The 16,274-nt window shown below is 39.3% G+C and overlaps 1 protein-coding gene across 5 annotated transcripts in view; it reads right to left on the bottom strand.

Annotated features, from left to right (window-relative positions):
- Positions 1–16,274, bottom strand: part of RAB27B (RAB27B, member RAS oncogene family) — a 147,752-nt gene that overhangs the window by 21,618 nt on the left and 109,860 nt on the right. The window contains exon 2 of one of the 5 annotated variants that reach the window (XM_019815307.2): positions 14,389–14,461. The exons of the other annotated variants lie outside the window; for them this stretch is intronic. Within the exon in view, the coding sequence (XP_019670866.1) occupies positions 14,389–14,447 (59 nt within the window). The 5' untranslated portion in view covers positions 14,448–14,461. The remainder of the gene's footprint in view (positions 1–14,388; positions 14,462–16,274) is intronic. 5 annotated transcript variants of the gene reach the window in all.

Genomic DNA, 16,274 nt, shown 5'->3' with positions numbered 1-16,274 from the left:
TAGCATCTATGCATCAGTAAAACAGAACACATTTTCTGGAGGAAAGAAAGGTAGGGGCAATTTAAAACAAACAAACAGAAAGTTTTCTTTAGTGTATTCTTTAGCATTTTGTTCTTTTAGGAAGGTTTTAATTTTCATTTTGATTCTTCTTAATGACTATTTATAATTAATGGATGTGAGCCTACATGGAAAATTCAAACCCAATTATAAATATAAATCAATATCAACTTGATCAAACTGCCTTTACTTAAGCTGACAATGTGTTTTTTGGAGCAATCACATCTATTTTAAAAGATAAAAGTATCCATTTTTATGATTAAGGGATTCAGTGAAATAGAGATAAACCAAGAAGCTATTGAACTCTGAAGTTCAGCTTACTTACCCTGAAAATAAGGGATAAAAATTCTAACATAAGTCAGCTTTAACTTGATTTGTCTCTATTGATATATTATTCTCACATTCTTTATTATTCTCATATATTAAACCCACTTCTGAGGCAATAAATATTTTATTTGTCTAAATGTTTTTTTTTTTCTCAAAAGTCACATTTTTTGCCTGTTAGCTTCATTTTGTGGGAACTTTTGAAACTGCGTGGGTTTTTTTTTTCCTTTTATTTTCTTTACTTCTTATTATAAGAAATTTCAAACATATATACAATTTGAGGGAATAGTAGTATACCCCCATTTATTGATCAGCCAGCTTATAAATTACCAATATTCTTAGATCTATACCCAAAAGAAATGCAAACAGATATCCACACAAAAACTTGTACACAAATGCTCATAATAGTCCTGAACTGGAAACAACCCAAATGTCCATTAATGGGTGACTACATAAACAAAATGTGGCATGGCCACACAGTGGAATATCACTCAGTCACAGAAAGGATGAAGTATGAACGCATGCTATGACATGGATGAACCTTGACAATATGCTAGATAGAAGAAGCCAGATGTAAAAGGTCACATAATCCGCGATTCAATACATATGTAATGTCCAGAATAGGCAAACTCATGGAGACAGAATTTCAGTTAGTGTTTGCCAGGGGATAGAGAGGAAGGATGGAGAGTGACTGCTGATGGGAAAGGGATAATGAAAATGTTCTGGATTTAGATAATAGTGGTAGCATATCTTTGTGAATGTGCTAGAAACCACTGAATTGTATATGTTAAAAGGGTAGATTTTATGGTATATGAATTATACTCAGTGGAGTTGTTTTGAAAGCCCAACAAAGTAAGAATGTCATATTTTAATTTACAAATCTTATTTTAAATTGGGGCGCCTGGGTGGCTCTATTGGTTGAGCATCTGACTCTTGATTTTGGCTCAAGTCGTGATCCCAGGATCTTGGGATCAAGTCCTGCACTGGGCTCTTCACTGAGCGTGGAGCCTGCTCTCTCTCTCTCTCTCTCTCTCTCTCTCTCCCCCTCTGCCCCTATACCCTACTTGCGTGCTCTCTTTCAAAAAAAAAAATTTTTAAAGATTAATTTATTTTAAAATCTATTTATTTATTTACATAACACTTATTTAATTTATTTTTAAAATAATTTTTTTAGCCGAGCTCCACTAGCTGGGTGTTAATTAATCTTTGTTTACAATAAAGTCACTTACTAGTAAGAATCATGTGTATTTGGATAATAACATCCTTCTGAATGGAAAGGGCCTGATATGCACTCTATGAGCTTAATTCTCACGTTTACATTAATTTCTTATTTATAAAAATCTTCCTTATTTGACAGGGTCCTGCTAGCCAATCTACTGAGCAAATGTGCTCACAAATCAGGAATGAGTAATCGAGAATCTCTGGGACACAGCAGGGCAGACTGGTTGTCAGGAGCCTGTGAAACAGCACCGCAACAGAAAAGTTGGGTGTGCAGAAAACCCAGTGGGTCCCAATGCTGGCTGAGCAACAATATTCCCTGGGGTGTTTACAAGTACAAACTCTTAAGGACTTTCCAGAAAGGCTCAATCGGAATCTCTGTGGGCAGGTCCTGGAACTCAGAATTTACATAATCCTTTTCGGTATGACAGCAGAGCAGCCAGATTTGGAAACTGTTTTTCTCCCTCTTTTTTCACCTTGAGGTACACCTACAGGAAACTACTCCAGAAGTCTGAGACTCTTAACCTCCTTCAGCAACTCAGTCTAGAGTAGAAAAACCCATTGGTCAAGAAAAGAGTCCGTTTATCTAATTTGATCTTGTTACAGTTGAGAGCAATTTCCTCCTATTGATTGCCATCTGTAAAGCTTGGCACATAGCTAGCGGGTTCCTTCTTCTGCTGATACACACTATTACATGCCCTTACCATGGTTTTCTAGCTACATGTCATTTTGTTCCCTCACATATTGTACAAACTGCTCCCCTGACAATTAGGAGGAGTCCTCAAAACATTATTTACTCACTCAAAACACATATACTACATGCACTGAAGACAATGCATAAATGTTTGAATTAAGTAAATTAAGCTTTACAAATGTTTTGGAAGATTTAGTATTTGACCTGAAAAGGTTTTATGTTTGTCTTCATAAGGGAGCCATAGGGCTTACTTTTTATTAGAGAGTCCCACTTTTAAAAAAATGCTTTTGTGGGTCCTTTCACCCAGGACTTTAGGGGGAAAAAATGTAAATTTCTTAAAATTCAGCAAAGACATTTCATGGAAAGAATCTTTGACCTATATCTCTTCCAGGACTGAGAAAAACCTTCGAGGCAATACAGCACATTAGGAAGTGTACAAACAGAGGTTGACATCTTCCCTGAAGCCATTCAGTGAGACCCAAAAATGGGTTTTCCCAACTTAATGGTTCTCAAACTTGGCTGCCTTTAAAACTCCATGATGACCACACCCCATTTCACGTAAATCTGACTTCTGATGGTGAGACAAAAGCATTAGTATTTTTTTAATGCTCTCCAGATGATTCCAATGTACAGTCAAGTTTGAGAACCACCACACCATCTGTTAGCACTGAGACTCCTCACTGCCAGTGAATGATTCCTAATTTGAACAGCGTGTGTAAACCCTAGTTTCACACTATAGCTAACAGGAGAGCAGAGTGGACCCCATTCATGAAGACATATCATCTCCTGAGACAGTGGCTGGTTGGGAAGATGGTTCCTTTCCCACCATAGGTGCCTGCCTCAGTGGACCCACCAGCTGCAGCCACGGGACAGTTGCTTTCCCTTATTACAAAAAGGGCACACCATCCTCTATGACAGCAGTCAATCTATCTTTTTTCCTTGTAAAGTTATGTGACATATGGAAAACGTTGAGTGTATATATGTAAATTGAAGCTTCAACCCTTAATGTCTGCACATGGAAAAAAGATATGGGTTTAAGCTAAAGAGATGAGCATTTAATAAGATGTTTTCCTAAGTTTTCAGACACTGGCCTAATAATCTTGCAAAATTGTGATCATTTTCCAGCTGGCTGCTGATTTGATGAAGTCTTGCCAAACTTGTACTGCTTTGCTTCATTATCTGAGAAAGGGCATACTAATCAAAATATCTACCCACAAATTCTGCATCTCTGAAATGTGAGGAAGCCAAGTTAGATAGCATCTATGGGCTCACATATCTATAAAAAAAAAGAATGAGTTTCATATTAACACAATTTTCTCACTTAAACCTAATGGTAGGTAACTCAGAACCATGTAGTTCCAAAAGTAAAAAAAAAAAGATTAAAAAATCCAAGGCTTCTTTAGGAAAAGAATGTTGGCTGGTTGTTGTTTTAAATTCTATTTAACAGGAAGCATTTTTATGAGCTTAATAAATGCTGAAAAAGATTATATCTACAAAGAATGGAATTAGTCCAAAGAAAGTGCTTATTTATGTCAAACGTTCTTTCTGTATTACGTACCTGGTTATGTTAATTGAAATTTCTAGATTAGAATTTTATTTCTGCAATGTGTATAAAACTTCCATGTCTATAAAGCTTCAATGTGTATAAAGTAGAAAATACAGAATGCTATTACATGTGGTTCTTAACCCTTACGTGGTTGGAAAGAAAACAAATAACTGTTAAGTCTTTATATCTGGTAAGTTATTTGAAATGAGCTCTACAATAGAAAATCTATGGCTCTAAATTTAAAAGGTATTCAGGGGAGAGTGAAAAGCTCAGATAGCCCCCAAAATAAATAATCCAGTTATAAATGGGCGAAGGCATGAATAGACATTTTTCCAAAGACATACAGATGTCCAGTAGACACATGAAAAGATGCTCATCATCACTCATCATCAGGGAAATGCAACTGAAAACTACAATGAGATGTCACCTGACACCTGTCAGAATGGCTAAAATTAACACAGGAAACAACAGGTATTGGCAAGGATACAGAGAAAGAGGAGCCCTCTTACACTGTTGTTGGGAATGAAAACTGGTGCAGCCATTCTGGAAAAGAGTATGCAGTTTCCTCAAAAAGTTAAAAATAGAACCACCCTATGACCCAGAAATTGCATAACTAGGTATTTACCCAGTGGATACAAACATACCAATTCGAAGGGATACATGCACCTCGATTTCTATAGCAGCACTATCTCTGAGAGCCCAGTTATGGAAAGAGCCCAAATGTCCATCGACTGAAGAATGGATAAAGAAGATGTGGTATATGTGTGTGTGTGTGTGTGTGTGTGTGTGTGTGTGTGTGTGTGTGTGTGTGCTGTAAGTGATGCACCACTAAATTCCACACCCAAAGCTAATATTATACTCTATGTTAACTGACTGGAATTTAAATAAAAATTTGGAGGAAAAAAAAAGAAAAATTCATAAAGAGATGCAGGAGTGGGGACAGAAATAACCAGGAGGGCTTCGTGGAGGAGAGGAGATGTGGGCTGGACTCTGATGTGGGAAGGGAAGAGACAAAGACTGGGATGAGCAGGGTGCTCACGTCCTGGAGGCAGCAAGTTTACCCCATGCCACTGAATACAGCAAACGTGGCTTAGGTGGAAGCAGAAGAAGCATTCTGGGGGCCTTGGCTGATCAAGTTGGATCCGCAGATCAAGTGTTGACCGTGATGGGATGTAGGACACAGCTGTTGGAGTCCACAGCCCTGTGTTTAGAAGTTCAGTTTCAGCCATTTAGCCACCATGTGGCCGTGAGCAAATTACTTAACCCTGGATTGTTAGGGTCTGTACCTGCAGTTGGTTAAGTATGTAAAAATACCTGGCTTAACGCAGTCAGTCATCACAAATTCCCCTTCTACTCTTGCCAAGAACTAGAGAACTACAAAAAGAAAAAAAGCATTCTGACCAATGACACAGTATAACACGACCACAACGTAATTCATCAATTCATGTAGGTTACTTTGTAACTTAAAATGAAGTCCCCAAATTTTTCAGAACAAAGGTGGTGTAGAAATCTCAGGAAAAAGGCACAGCTACATTTTAAAGAGCTGGTTTTACTTTTACTTGACAAAGCACAAGATTATTTCAGCTACTTTATCCCCTGCTGGAGCTCTGATTAAAAATACAATATGTCAACAATGACTAATTACGGCTTTAATAAGCCTATTGTTTACTTCTTGGCAGTAGCCTAATCAATTGACCACTGTTTTAAACCCACCTAGCATTTTCCGATATAAAACATTTATAATTTTGTCTTTGACAACTTTCACCCCCAGCTGCTCCCAGTGAGAAAAGTCATCATTAGCACAAAGATGTTTACAGCTATTTCCCCCCCCCACCCCCCCCACCCCCGTCCCTGCTATCTGCTATTTAGGTGAATATTCAGGCCTCGTCAGAGCAGAGTAACAGGCAACTTAGTGCCTTGCTCAGAGCCCAGCAGGACAGAGTAGTTCTCCATTCGATACTCCTCTTTAACTTTAGGGTTGGTGAACATTTTTTGGATAATAACAATTTGGGGCTGAAAAAAGTCATGAAATATTCAACAGTGTGAGTGGTTTACCAAAATTATACTTATAAAAAGACTGCTACTCAGAATTCCGCATTCTGCGTTTGCCCATTTTTTTTAACCGAGAAAGGGACTTTCATGTGGGAATATCCTCTCTTGCCTGTTCATATCCATACTGACTGTTCTCACTGAGAAAGAATCATGACCTCAGCAAAGAAATGCCATGAGTTGGAGGGTTTTTTTTATAAACTAAGAATTGTTATAAGACAGTTCTTATGAAATTAGCTTTGCCTAAGTTTCCCAGATTTGTTCTAAGATGAGAGGAAACCATGCAGCAAGCTGCAGGAACACAGATTGGGTTACGTGATCTCTGCAAAATCACCACCCTGGGTGCCCCCCCACCCGCCCCCGCCCAAGGAAAAACATGATCACGTTTTCCATTACAGATTGACATTTTACTTTCTGGTATTTTTTAACGAAAGGACAAATATCATAATTCACTACATTAAGTCAAAATACGGAAAGGAAAATGTTAACATTTTAGTGGGAAAAATAATCACAGTAAGCTATCTGTCACCAAGAATACATTTGCTATATCTGACACTTTCCGGTGTATGGAAGGTCTGTGTGTGTCTCAAAGAAATTTGGGGAAATCAATCTACTTCCATAACATCAAAGAATGCTCTTCCTCTAACATTTCTACCAAATTTTAAAAAGGAAAATCCAAATATCTTTCTTTACTGTCTTGTTTCCTGAGGTTCCAGTAAAAAGCAAAGGGTTTCTTTCAGCCAGCTATATTATTACGGCTAACGTGAAAGTTTTCCTGCTGAACTCTGAGCCTATATGGGTAGGTATTATTATTATTATTACAATAAGAGGAAAAATTATGAAAGCTAAGTGCTTTGCATATTAAATTTCAGAAAGCTTCTAGTTACACTTAATAACAAAATAGAGAAGTTTCAGATTTGTTCTATCTCTATATTTCTGTTGACTTCATTAAGGTGAATATACCACTATATATGACTATTAGGGGGTTTATATTTCAGCATAAAGCTGGCTCTGCTCTTCTTTGATAATGTGACTCAGCAGCTAATCTTCTCACTCATATTTACACAATGACAAACACAGACTAGCATTAAGTCCATTGTCTTTCCCCTAATTAAGCCAAGGGTGGGACTAGAATATTATTCACCTTAAAATCCTTCAACATCATGTGAAAGAGTAGACTTTTCCTAGGGTCTAAAACAAACTAGTTTCATAAATCCAACTATAGGTAAGGTTTACTTATTGAAGAATCACAAAGATTAGCAAAAATATACTATATCTCATAGCAGATAGGTTTACATTGTCTTAAGCAAAACAAATGAGTAGGATAAAATACGAGGAATGAGTATAAGAATGCAGGCTGGAACATTTTTCTCCAGCATAACAACACTGACTGGGTTGCATCCGTTATTAATTATAAAGGATCAGCAGGGTTATAATGAGCACAAAGGTATGCATGCACACATGCACACGCTTGTGCACGCACGCACGCGCACACACACACAGAGGCACACAAGCTCATCAAGCGTGAAAAGATCATGAGTCCTGTGCATACCACTCCCTAAAAGTCAGTCTTATATTTAACCTGATCTCGTCAGAAGATACGTCTGCTTTGAATGTTTATGGAGTAAGCCAGAAATATGTACAATTTACAATACAGATTACATAAAATCACATATTTGCATTTTTTCAATACCCATAATTCAAAGCAGGAGAGTGAAGTCATCTTTTTTGTTGAGAGTTTGGTGCAATTTATCCAACATGAAAATCTCCTCTGTCTGTAAAGAGCATGCTGAATACTTTGGAAAGGATTCCTAGGTCTCCTCACCTGGAAGTAAGGTGGTACTGATTTCCTGGAAGGACAGAAGAGGACAGAGGAGGGAGATCTTTGCACAAGGAGCCAGTGGAATATTAAGGCACAGCCTGTCATCAGTCTTGTTAAATCAACCCTGACAGATTCCCCAGGTGAGGGCTTCATGAGCCCAGGCATTAAATGTGACCCAGGGCGCTTCAAAGAAAAGATCAAAAAATTGCCTGGGGACCTGACATGTCAATGGCCTCTCTGATTCCTGCCTTTGATAAAAACTGGGACAGCAAACACATTTCCAGAACCTCTGTATGGAGAACACTAAACCCAGAAGAAAGAAGGAAATAAAGGAAGAAAATGGAAATATATATAAGATGATTTAGATACACTTAAAAAGCAACACTGAGGCATGAGGTGAAAATTTGAGAAAAGAATATGGGTTTTATAGTAAAAATTGGCTTCATCATATATTTGAAGCACAGCTCCATTTATAAAGCAAGGATACTCATCTCCCCCAGGTTCATGCATTCACTCGCCCAACAAACATTTATTGGGCACCTATCATGTGCTGGGCACACAGAGTTTATTGCAGAAATTAAACGAAACGGCATCAAGTCTCCGCTATGTTACCAAGACAACTATAACGGATCAAGCCACCCCATGTTCTCACCATAGGCCCAGTCGCCACTCCTATTCTGTTAACAGTGGCCCCCTTCCCTCTTGAAAGGGTCTCCATTTGAACCAACCGCATGGTCACTACAGCTAATAAGAGTCTCCTAACTTGTCTTCACGCCTCCAGCTTTGCCTTTCCCCCATCCTTCTCCATATAACAAGCAAAATTTCCCTCAAAATTATAGTCAGACAACATCATTTTCCTGCTTCACATTTTCCAATGGGATTCATCAAACTGAAAATAAAACCCAGAGTTCTTTTTCCTGCCTTACAATGCTGTATGACCTGGATGACTGTTCTCTATTCTCTCTTCTTTCAAGGAGCCACATTTCATCCTGTCTTAGGGTCTTTGCACTGGCTGTTTCCTCTGCCTATACCCTTCCCCACCCCTGTCTCACAAACCGATTTCTTACTATCATTTGGTTCTCAGTTTAAATGCTGCTTCTTCAGAGGGATCTTGTAGGGCCCCCAAAACTAAAGAAGGCTCCCATTCACTTTCTGTGGTATCACTCTATTTTAATTTTTTTTTTCTAGCCCTTCTTCCCAGCTGGTATCTGTCTTCTTGTTTATTATCACTCACTTTCCCATCTAGATTGCAAGCTCTGCGTGGGGAGAATCTGTGCATGCTTTGTTCACTTCGGAGCCTGGCTAAAAATAGGTGTTCAACAAATGTATGCTGGAGACACGAATAAATGCCCTGTTAGATCTAATTTGTGTGGTTCTGTAATAAAGACAGCTGGTCTTGGAGAACTTTGGGTTGTGCAATAAAAACCCTGAACACTCTGTATAAGAAACAGTGTCTTTACCATTAGAGTTACCTTACATGTTGAATCAAAGAAGAAACAAATCTAAAACTCCTAAGTACAAAGCTATAAAATTAAAGAACCCTGTGGGTGAGTATATAGTTTCCAACTCTACTAATAGTGGTTTTTAAGATAGCAAAGGCCTAATACCTACCTCTGCTTCCTTGGTTTCAGACCATGTCCAGTTAAAATACATAAGATTTTGAAGAGATGATAGAAAGGGCTTTATTTAAGTGCTTTAGGGTAAGATTACTGAAGAGGGAACCTCTTTTGAGATCCTGGACCAAGTCCAACGTGTGTGTGTGTGTGTGTGTGTGTGTGTGTGTGTGTGTGTGTGTAGGTTTCCCCATACCAACAAGCAATTATCTGACACCAGTAGGGTATCTGAGAATTCAACTCGATTCTGACATTATACCTAGATTCCACAGGTAAAGAGCTCAGCCCCACTAGATATTCCTCTACTTCCAACACCAACTGAAAGCCAAGGTTACCTGTGCTTCTAACTGCCCAGCTACAAACTAGAGGTTCCAATGACCACCCCCTCCCCAGTACAGATGCCAATTGCAAGCTCTCATTGTTACCTGTAGTTCCAGCCAAGTGGCTATAACCCACAATGCCTTCCTTAAGTTTTATTAATTTGCTCAAACAACTCAGGAAACTTGTTTACTCACTAGATTACTGATTTATTGCAAAGATTATTGAAGGTTACACATCAATAGTAGGATGAAGAGATACATAGGGCACAGCAGCAAGCAAAGAAGCTTCTGTCCTCATGGAGTTGGGGCCTGACATGGTGGCATGTGGAAATGTTCTGGCTCCCCAACCTGGAAACCCTCTGAACCCCCTCCTTTTTGGGTTTTTATGAAGGCTTCATTACTTAGGCATATTGATTAACTCATTGGCCAGTGGTGATTGATTCAGCCTCCAGCTCTTCTCCCCTACCCTGAAATCAGTAGGTGAGACTGAAAGTTCCAACCTTCTATCCATGGTTTGATCCCCTGGCAATAAACCCTCATCCCTTGACACTTTCCAAAGTCACTTCATTAACATATACCCAGTTGTAATGGAAGGGAGTTTGTTATGAATACCAAGACCCTCATGTCACCTTGATGGCTCTGAAACTAGGACAGGAACTGAGAAGTAGAGACCAAATATTATGCCAAAAGATGCTCCATTGCTCTTATCCCTCAGGAAAGTCCAAGGGGTTTGGGAGCTGTGAGCCAGGAACTGCAGAGGAAGACCAAATATATCTGAGAAATATATTTTGGTCATCTGAATGATCAGATATATATATTTCTTACAAATCACAATATCACAGAATCTCATGCAAGAAAATTTGGGCTCAGATCCTCATTTCTACAATCTCATATGTAAAGGTTTTTTGTTTGTTTGCTTGCTTGTTTTGAGAGAGAGGCAGAGAGAGAGCAAAAAAGAGATCATGCACACGAGGAGAGGGGCAGAAGAAGGGAGAAAATCTTAAGCAGGCCCCACACCCAGCACTGAGCCAGACTCACAGGGCTCAATCCTACAGACCATGAGATCATTACCTGAGCTCAAATCAAAAGTCAGGGGTTAAGCCACTGAGCCACCACTCAGGAGCCCCTGATCTGTAAAGTTCTTAATGATGTAACACATTATTTAAGATCCCACACGTTCATGATACACAATAAAAAATCTGTACTTCAAGAGAAAAAAATCATATTTTAAATGTAAAAAAATGGCTACTATTTCAAGAAGCCTGAAGAAAACATCACTATAGAATGCAAATACCTTACACTACATGTCACCTGAAGGAGGAAGTTTGCTACTGAGTAACTGTTTGCTACTGTTTCCACCGTGGACTTGATTCTTAGAGGATACAAACTAATTGCTCAGTAAGAAACTGGAATCTGGAGGCAGGTCTGCCTGTGAACAAATTTCAGCTGTGTTGAATTCTCAGAACCTATATTATAAAGATTTTTAAGGAGGATTACAAAGTCTATTACTCAATTCACCGGCTTTATTTTTCTGCCTCTACATTTTTTTTTTTAAAGGTTATGGTTAATCTTCCCTTCTGTGGTACAAAGGCAAACTTCCAGAAAACCTCTTATGTTTTCCCGTATATATTTTGTGACAGTTGTTCTATAACAGTAGCATCTGTAGACAGTGTTTTTGAGGTGTACTGAAAGGCCTTCCTGAACCCCACATCTGCCCAGCCATGAAATCCAGCCCTCATGAAATCCTTAGGAAACAGATACTCCAAAGGATCTAGTGGAAGGATGTTAACAACTGTATTAGAGCAAGAAATCACCAAGGAGGTAATATATTAACTAGTTCACTCATTAGTATTCATTAGGTCGACTCACTAAACTCACTGCCTTCCACAGTCACCTAAACTAAGTCTTCCAAGGCATGATTCCCCCCGGCCCCTGCAAAGGCAAGTTTTGATTAGTAGAGGACCTGGTAAAAAGAGACACAGCATATTGTGTTGAATGACTAATGAAAAGGAGGTGAAGGCAGAATAAGGCATATTTGTATTAATGAAATTCCTGAATGGGAAAACAGAGAAGAAATTTAGCAAAATAAGGCCAATGGGCTGATGGCAAGTGGGCAGGGCTGGGGTATAAAGCCATGCTCCTCTCTCTCCTCAGAATCTTATTTCCAGCTGGCCCGAAACATGTCAAACCATTCTAAATATCTATATTGCAACGGTTGAGCTCTTCGGATTCTAAAAGCTATTATAAATAATTAACTTAAGAAAACCACTCTGGGGGCGCCTGGGTGGCGCAGTCGGTTAAGCGTCCGACTTCAGCCAGGTCACGATCTCGCGGTCTGTGAGTTCGAGCCCCGCGTCGGGCTCTGGGCTGATGGCTCAGAGCCTGGAGCCTGTTTCCGATTCTGTGTCTCCCTCTCTCTCTGCCCCTCCCCCGTTCATGCTCTGTCTCTCTCTGTCCCCAAAATAAATAAACATTGAAAAAAAATTTTTGAAAAAGAAAACCACTCTGCCCTTTACCAGTGGCATTTAATTGAATCAATGATAATCTGTACTTTTGCTAATACATTAAGTCTGAAGCTACGTATTGAAACAAGATGCAATAAAATGGTGAGGAGTAAGGGGAAATTCCAAATTATTCAGCCAGAATTTATAATGACACACTTGTATTACTGGATTCTAGATGTAAAAGAAGCAACAGGCAAAAGGCTACCAAAAAATTCAAATGAATGTCTGAAGAAAGATAAAGGGAGGTGAAAACATTAGAATGAGATAATAAAAGAGCTGGGCTGGACAAAGGGGAATTGTAGAAACTCCAACAAGAGTTGTATGTCATTCTGAGGTTATAAAGCTAGTCCTTCAGGGGCGCCTGAGTGGCTCAGTCAGTTAAGCATCAGACTCTTGGTTTCGGCTCAGCTCACATTCTCATGGTTAGTGAGTTTGAGCCCTGCATTAGGGTCTGTGCTGACAGCGTGGAGCCTGCTTGGGATTCTCTCTCTCTCCCTCTCTCTACCCCTCCCCCCACTCATGCTGTCTCTGTCTCCCTCAAAATAAATAAATAAACTTAAAAAAAAAAAACAAGTAAGTAGGAGCACCTGTGTGGCTCAGTCAGTTGAGCGTCCGACTTTGGCTCAGGTCATGATTTCACAGCTCGTGAGTTCAAGCCCCACATCAGGCTCTGTGCTGACAGCTCGGAGCCTGGAGCCTGCTTCAGATTCTGTGCCTCCCTCTCTCTTCCCCAACCCACTCGCATTCTGTCTCTGTCTCTCTCAAAAAAAAATAAACATTAAAAAAAATTTTTTTTTTTAAAACAAGTAAGTAAAGGCTAGTCTGTCCACCTAGAGCAGGCACATTACCAGTAATGCACAGGAAGGGAACCCACTATGTAGCAAAGGACACATGATCATCATGCTTCTAAAAAAGACAAAATCAAGATATTTCAGATCAATTCATAAAGTTACCAAAATACTAAGAGAATTAATGAGACATTAAAAAGTTGACCTGGTTTCTATTTTCTTCCCTTCTTTTATAGTCTTTGTAGAAAACTTTACTTATAATTTCCTTGTTGCTGTAACAGCATTATTCTTTGGATGCTGGGCCAAAACCCAATTCCAAACTACTGGAATCACTCAAATTATGGTCTCATGGATTTCTTCTTCTTCTTCTTCTTCTTCTTCTTCTTCTTCTTCTTCTTCTTCTTCTCCTTCTCCTTCTCCTTCTCCTTTTTCCTCCTCCTCTTCCTCCTCTTCCTCTTCTTCTTCTTGTTCCTCTCCTCCTTCTCCTCCTCCTCCTCCTTCTTCTTTCTCTTCTGGTTTTTTTAAGCATTCGCACTTGCCCTGGACTGTCAGGCAGCAAGTGCCTTCTGAACTTCACTGAACCTTAAGGAATTCTCTCTCATCTACTTTTTGCTAAATGTCAAGATTTCAAGGTTGGTTGGTCTTCTAAAGATGCTTCTGGATGAGTTGAAATGATCAAAATTCAGAGAACTTAATACCTCAGTGCAGCTCTGTAGTCTTGGAGTCCATGATAATTGTGCTTGGGTCAAGCTGCACTGATTTCCCTGCACTGCCCAACTACCCAGAACACAGTATATGCTCAGGTGTTTTGTTTTGTTTTTTTGATGTTTGTTTATTTATTTTGAGAGACAGAGAGTGCTAGTGGAGGAGAGGGGAAGAGAGAGAAAGAGAATCCCAAGCAGGATGCATGCTCAGCGTGGAGCCTGATGTGGGGCTCGATTCCACAACCCTGGGATCATGAGCAGAAATCAACAAGTGTCTGACACTTAAAGGACAGAGCCACTCAGGCACACCAGCATACACTCAGGTTTAAATTTTTTAAGTTTATTTATTGAGAGAGAGAGAGAGAGAGCACGTGCGCGCACACAAGCAGGGGAGGGGCAGTGAGAAGGAGAGACAGAATCCCAAGCAGCCTCCATCAGCACAGAGCTGGATGCGGGGCTCAAACTCACAAACTGTCAGATCTTGACCTGAACTGAAATCAAGAGTCTGACACTTAACCGACCGTGCCACCCAGGTGCCCCCATGTTCAGTTTTAAAAGAGAATGTCAGGACAGCACAGCAAACATTTGCTGAATGTCAACTACATGCAAGAGACTTTTCTAAGTGCTGTAAACACAGAGACACACATGAGTAGCTAAGCTGGGAACAGAATTTGGTTTCATCTCTCCTCCCTGGATCTGTCCCTCAAAAGTTACCATTATCAGGAAAAGATCTTGAAACAGATACTCACATCGTGTCCTCTGTGACAGTAACTAGAATGGTTTTGTGGTCTGTCTCTACATCATGCATTCCATAAAACACATCTACAAAGGGGGAGAAAAAATATTTGGGATATGCGGGAGTAGACATCCACCCCTCGTGTTAATTCAGTCCTTTCATTTACACATGAAGACATGGGTATGATATACACACACTTCAAGCAGAATAAGATTTCTTAGCAAGAAACGCTGCTCCCTTTCCCCCTAAGTCACATAATTATGTCTGTTCAAGTCTTTTTCATAAGCCCTTCATGCTCAGGTGACTCAAGGCAGATGAACCAACAAGCGCAAAATCCAGAACTACCTTGTAAAGGATTTACAGAGATGAAAGAAACTTGAACCCCAAGGAATTTTACCTGTTCAGTTTCTCTCAGCTGGTTCTCTCTAGCGGCCATTTTAGCGGAGATGGTTGTCCGCTGAGGAACAGAAACAGCTGTTCTGAATTGTTTTCCAAATTAAAAATTGGCATTTCTGAATAGTGTTAAGAAAAGTGGAATCTCAAAGTTAGGTCAGATTGAGATGTGACCCTAACAAGACTTTGGGGTCAGACATGGCTCAAATTCCTTTCCTCTAATTACCAGCTGTGTAGTTTGAATAATTATTTAACCTGGCTCTCACATCCCTCCTGTGGAAATGGGGTCATACAGTATGTGTAAAGCACCTGGTTAGCCAATGGGGAGACACTGAGTAGGTGAAAATGATCTCGGTATAAAGCACTATCAGCAACAATTTCTTTGGAATCTTTGCATTTCTTTGTAATTACTGTGGCAATTGCAAACATTAATAATATTTCTCATTTTGTGACTGCGGTAAAGGACTCTGGAATGCCTTGGGCCCTATGAAAAAGTGAAAATATAGCATAAAATGTAATGTTCTAAAGAGTTTACCATTTAAGAACTGCTTTGTGAATGATCACCAAAATATATTAGGTAAAGACACGTGTATGCAGTATGTATTTATCAAAACTCATTGAGCTGTATACTTGAAATGGGTGCATTTTTCACTGTGGGGTAAATTATCCCTCAGTCGAAGACAATCACTGGGGGGAAAAAAAGGTGCTGTTGCCTGAGTACAATCCTGAATGATGTTGATGAACTATTCTGGAGTGTGTGATTTGGGGGCAGAGACTTCTAAAACCATCTCAGAGGGTTCTAATGTGAGAAAAAATAAATAAAAACTAAAAAGACAAATAAGCTGCTAAACAGCATGACGAGTAAAGAGCGTGCCAGAGTTAGCAAATACAATTCAGGACACTCAGTTAAATTGGAATTTGGAATTAAAAAATGTTTTAGTAGTGTAAGTGCATCACAAATACTGTACATTTAACTGGATGTCATGTGTCTCATCCGGCAACTGAACCGTAAGATAAATTTGGTGCAAAAAAAAAAGGAGAAAGAAGAAAATATGTATCCAAGTGTTTAATTAGACATGTATAAAATGGATTTTGAAGTTTTGCTTCTGGGAGGGGGAACTAGATAGGAGGCAAGGAAGGGAAGGATACTTTTCACTGTACACTTTTTGTGCCTTTTAAATTCTGAACCATATGAAAGTATTACATATTTTTAAAACAAATAGAATTATAAAAATTAAAAATAATTTCTAAGGGGAGCGAAGGATCAATATAGGGAGACATAACCAATACATACGATACACTTAGAAAACAAAAGTGATAGGAATCTGTCAAAACACTTTATTCTATTAGACTCTGGTTTTTCAGCGTAGGCATAAATAGAATTCATAGTAACAATCACTTGTTGAGTTGCCAGATTATAATTGGAATTAATATTAGCAGCCTCCTGTTGAGATGCTGTTACGCTAAGCACTTTACATACTTTGGCTAATTTAATCCTCAGAATAA

This window comes from Felis catus, chromosome D3 (genome assembly GCF_018350175.1).
Source record: "Felis catus isolate Fca126 chromosome D3, F.catus_Fca126_mat1.0, whole genome shotgun sequence".
Classification (NCBI taxonomy): Eukaryota; Metazoa; Chordata; class Mammalia; order Carnivora; family Felidae; genus Felis; species Felis catus.
The sequence above is the reverse complement of the archived record's forward strand: the minus strand, read 5'-3'. Positions and strand labels throughout refer to the sequence as shown.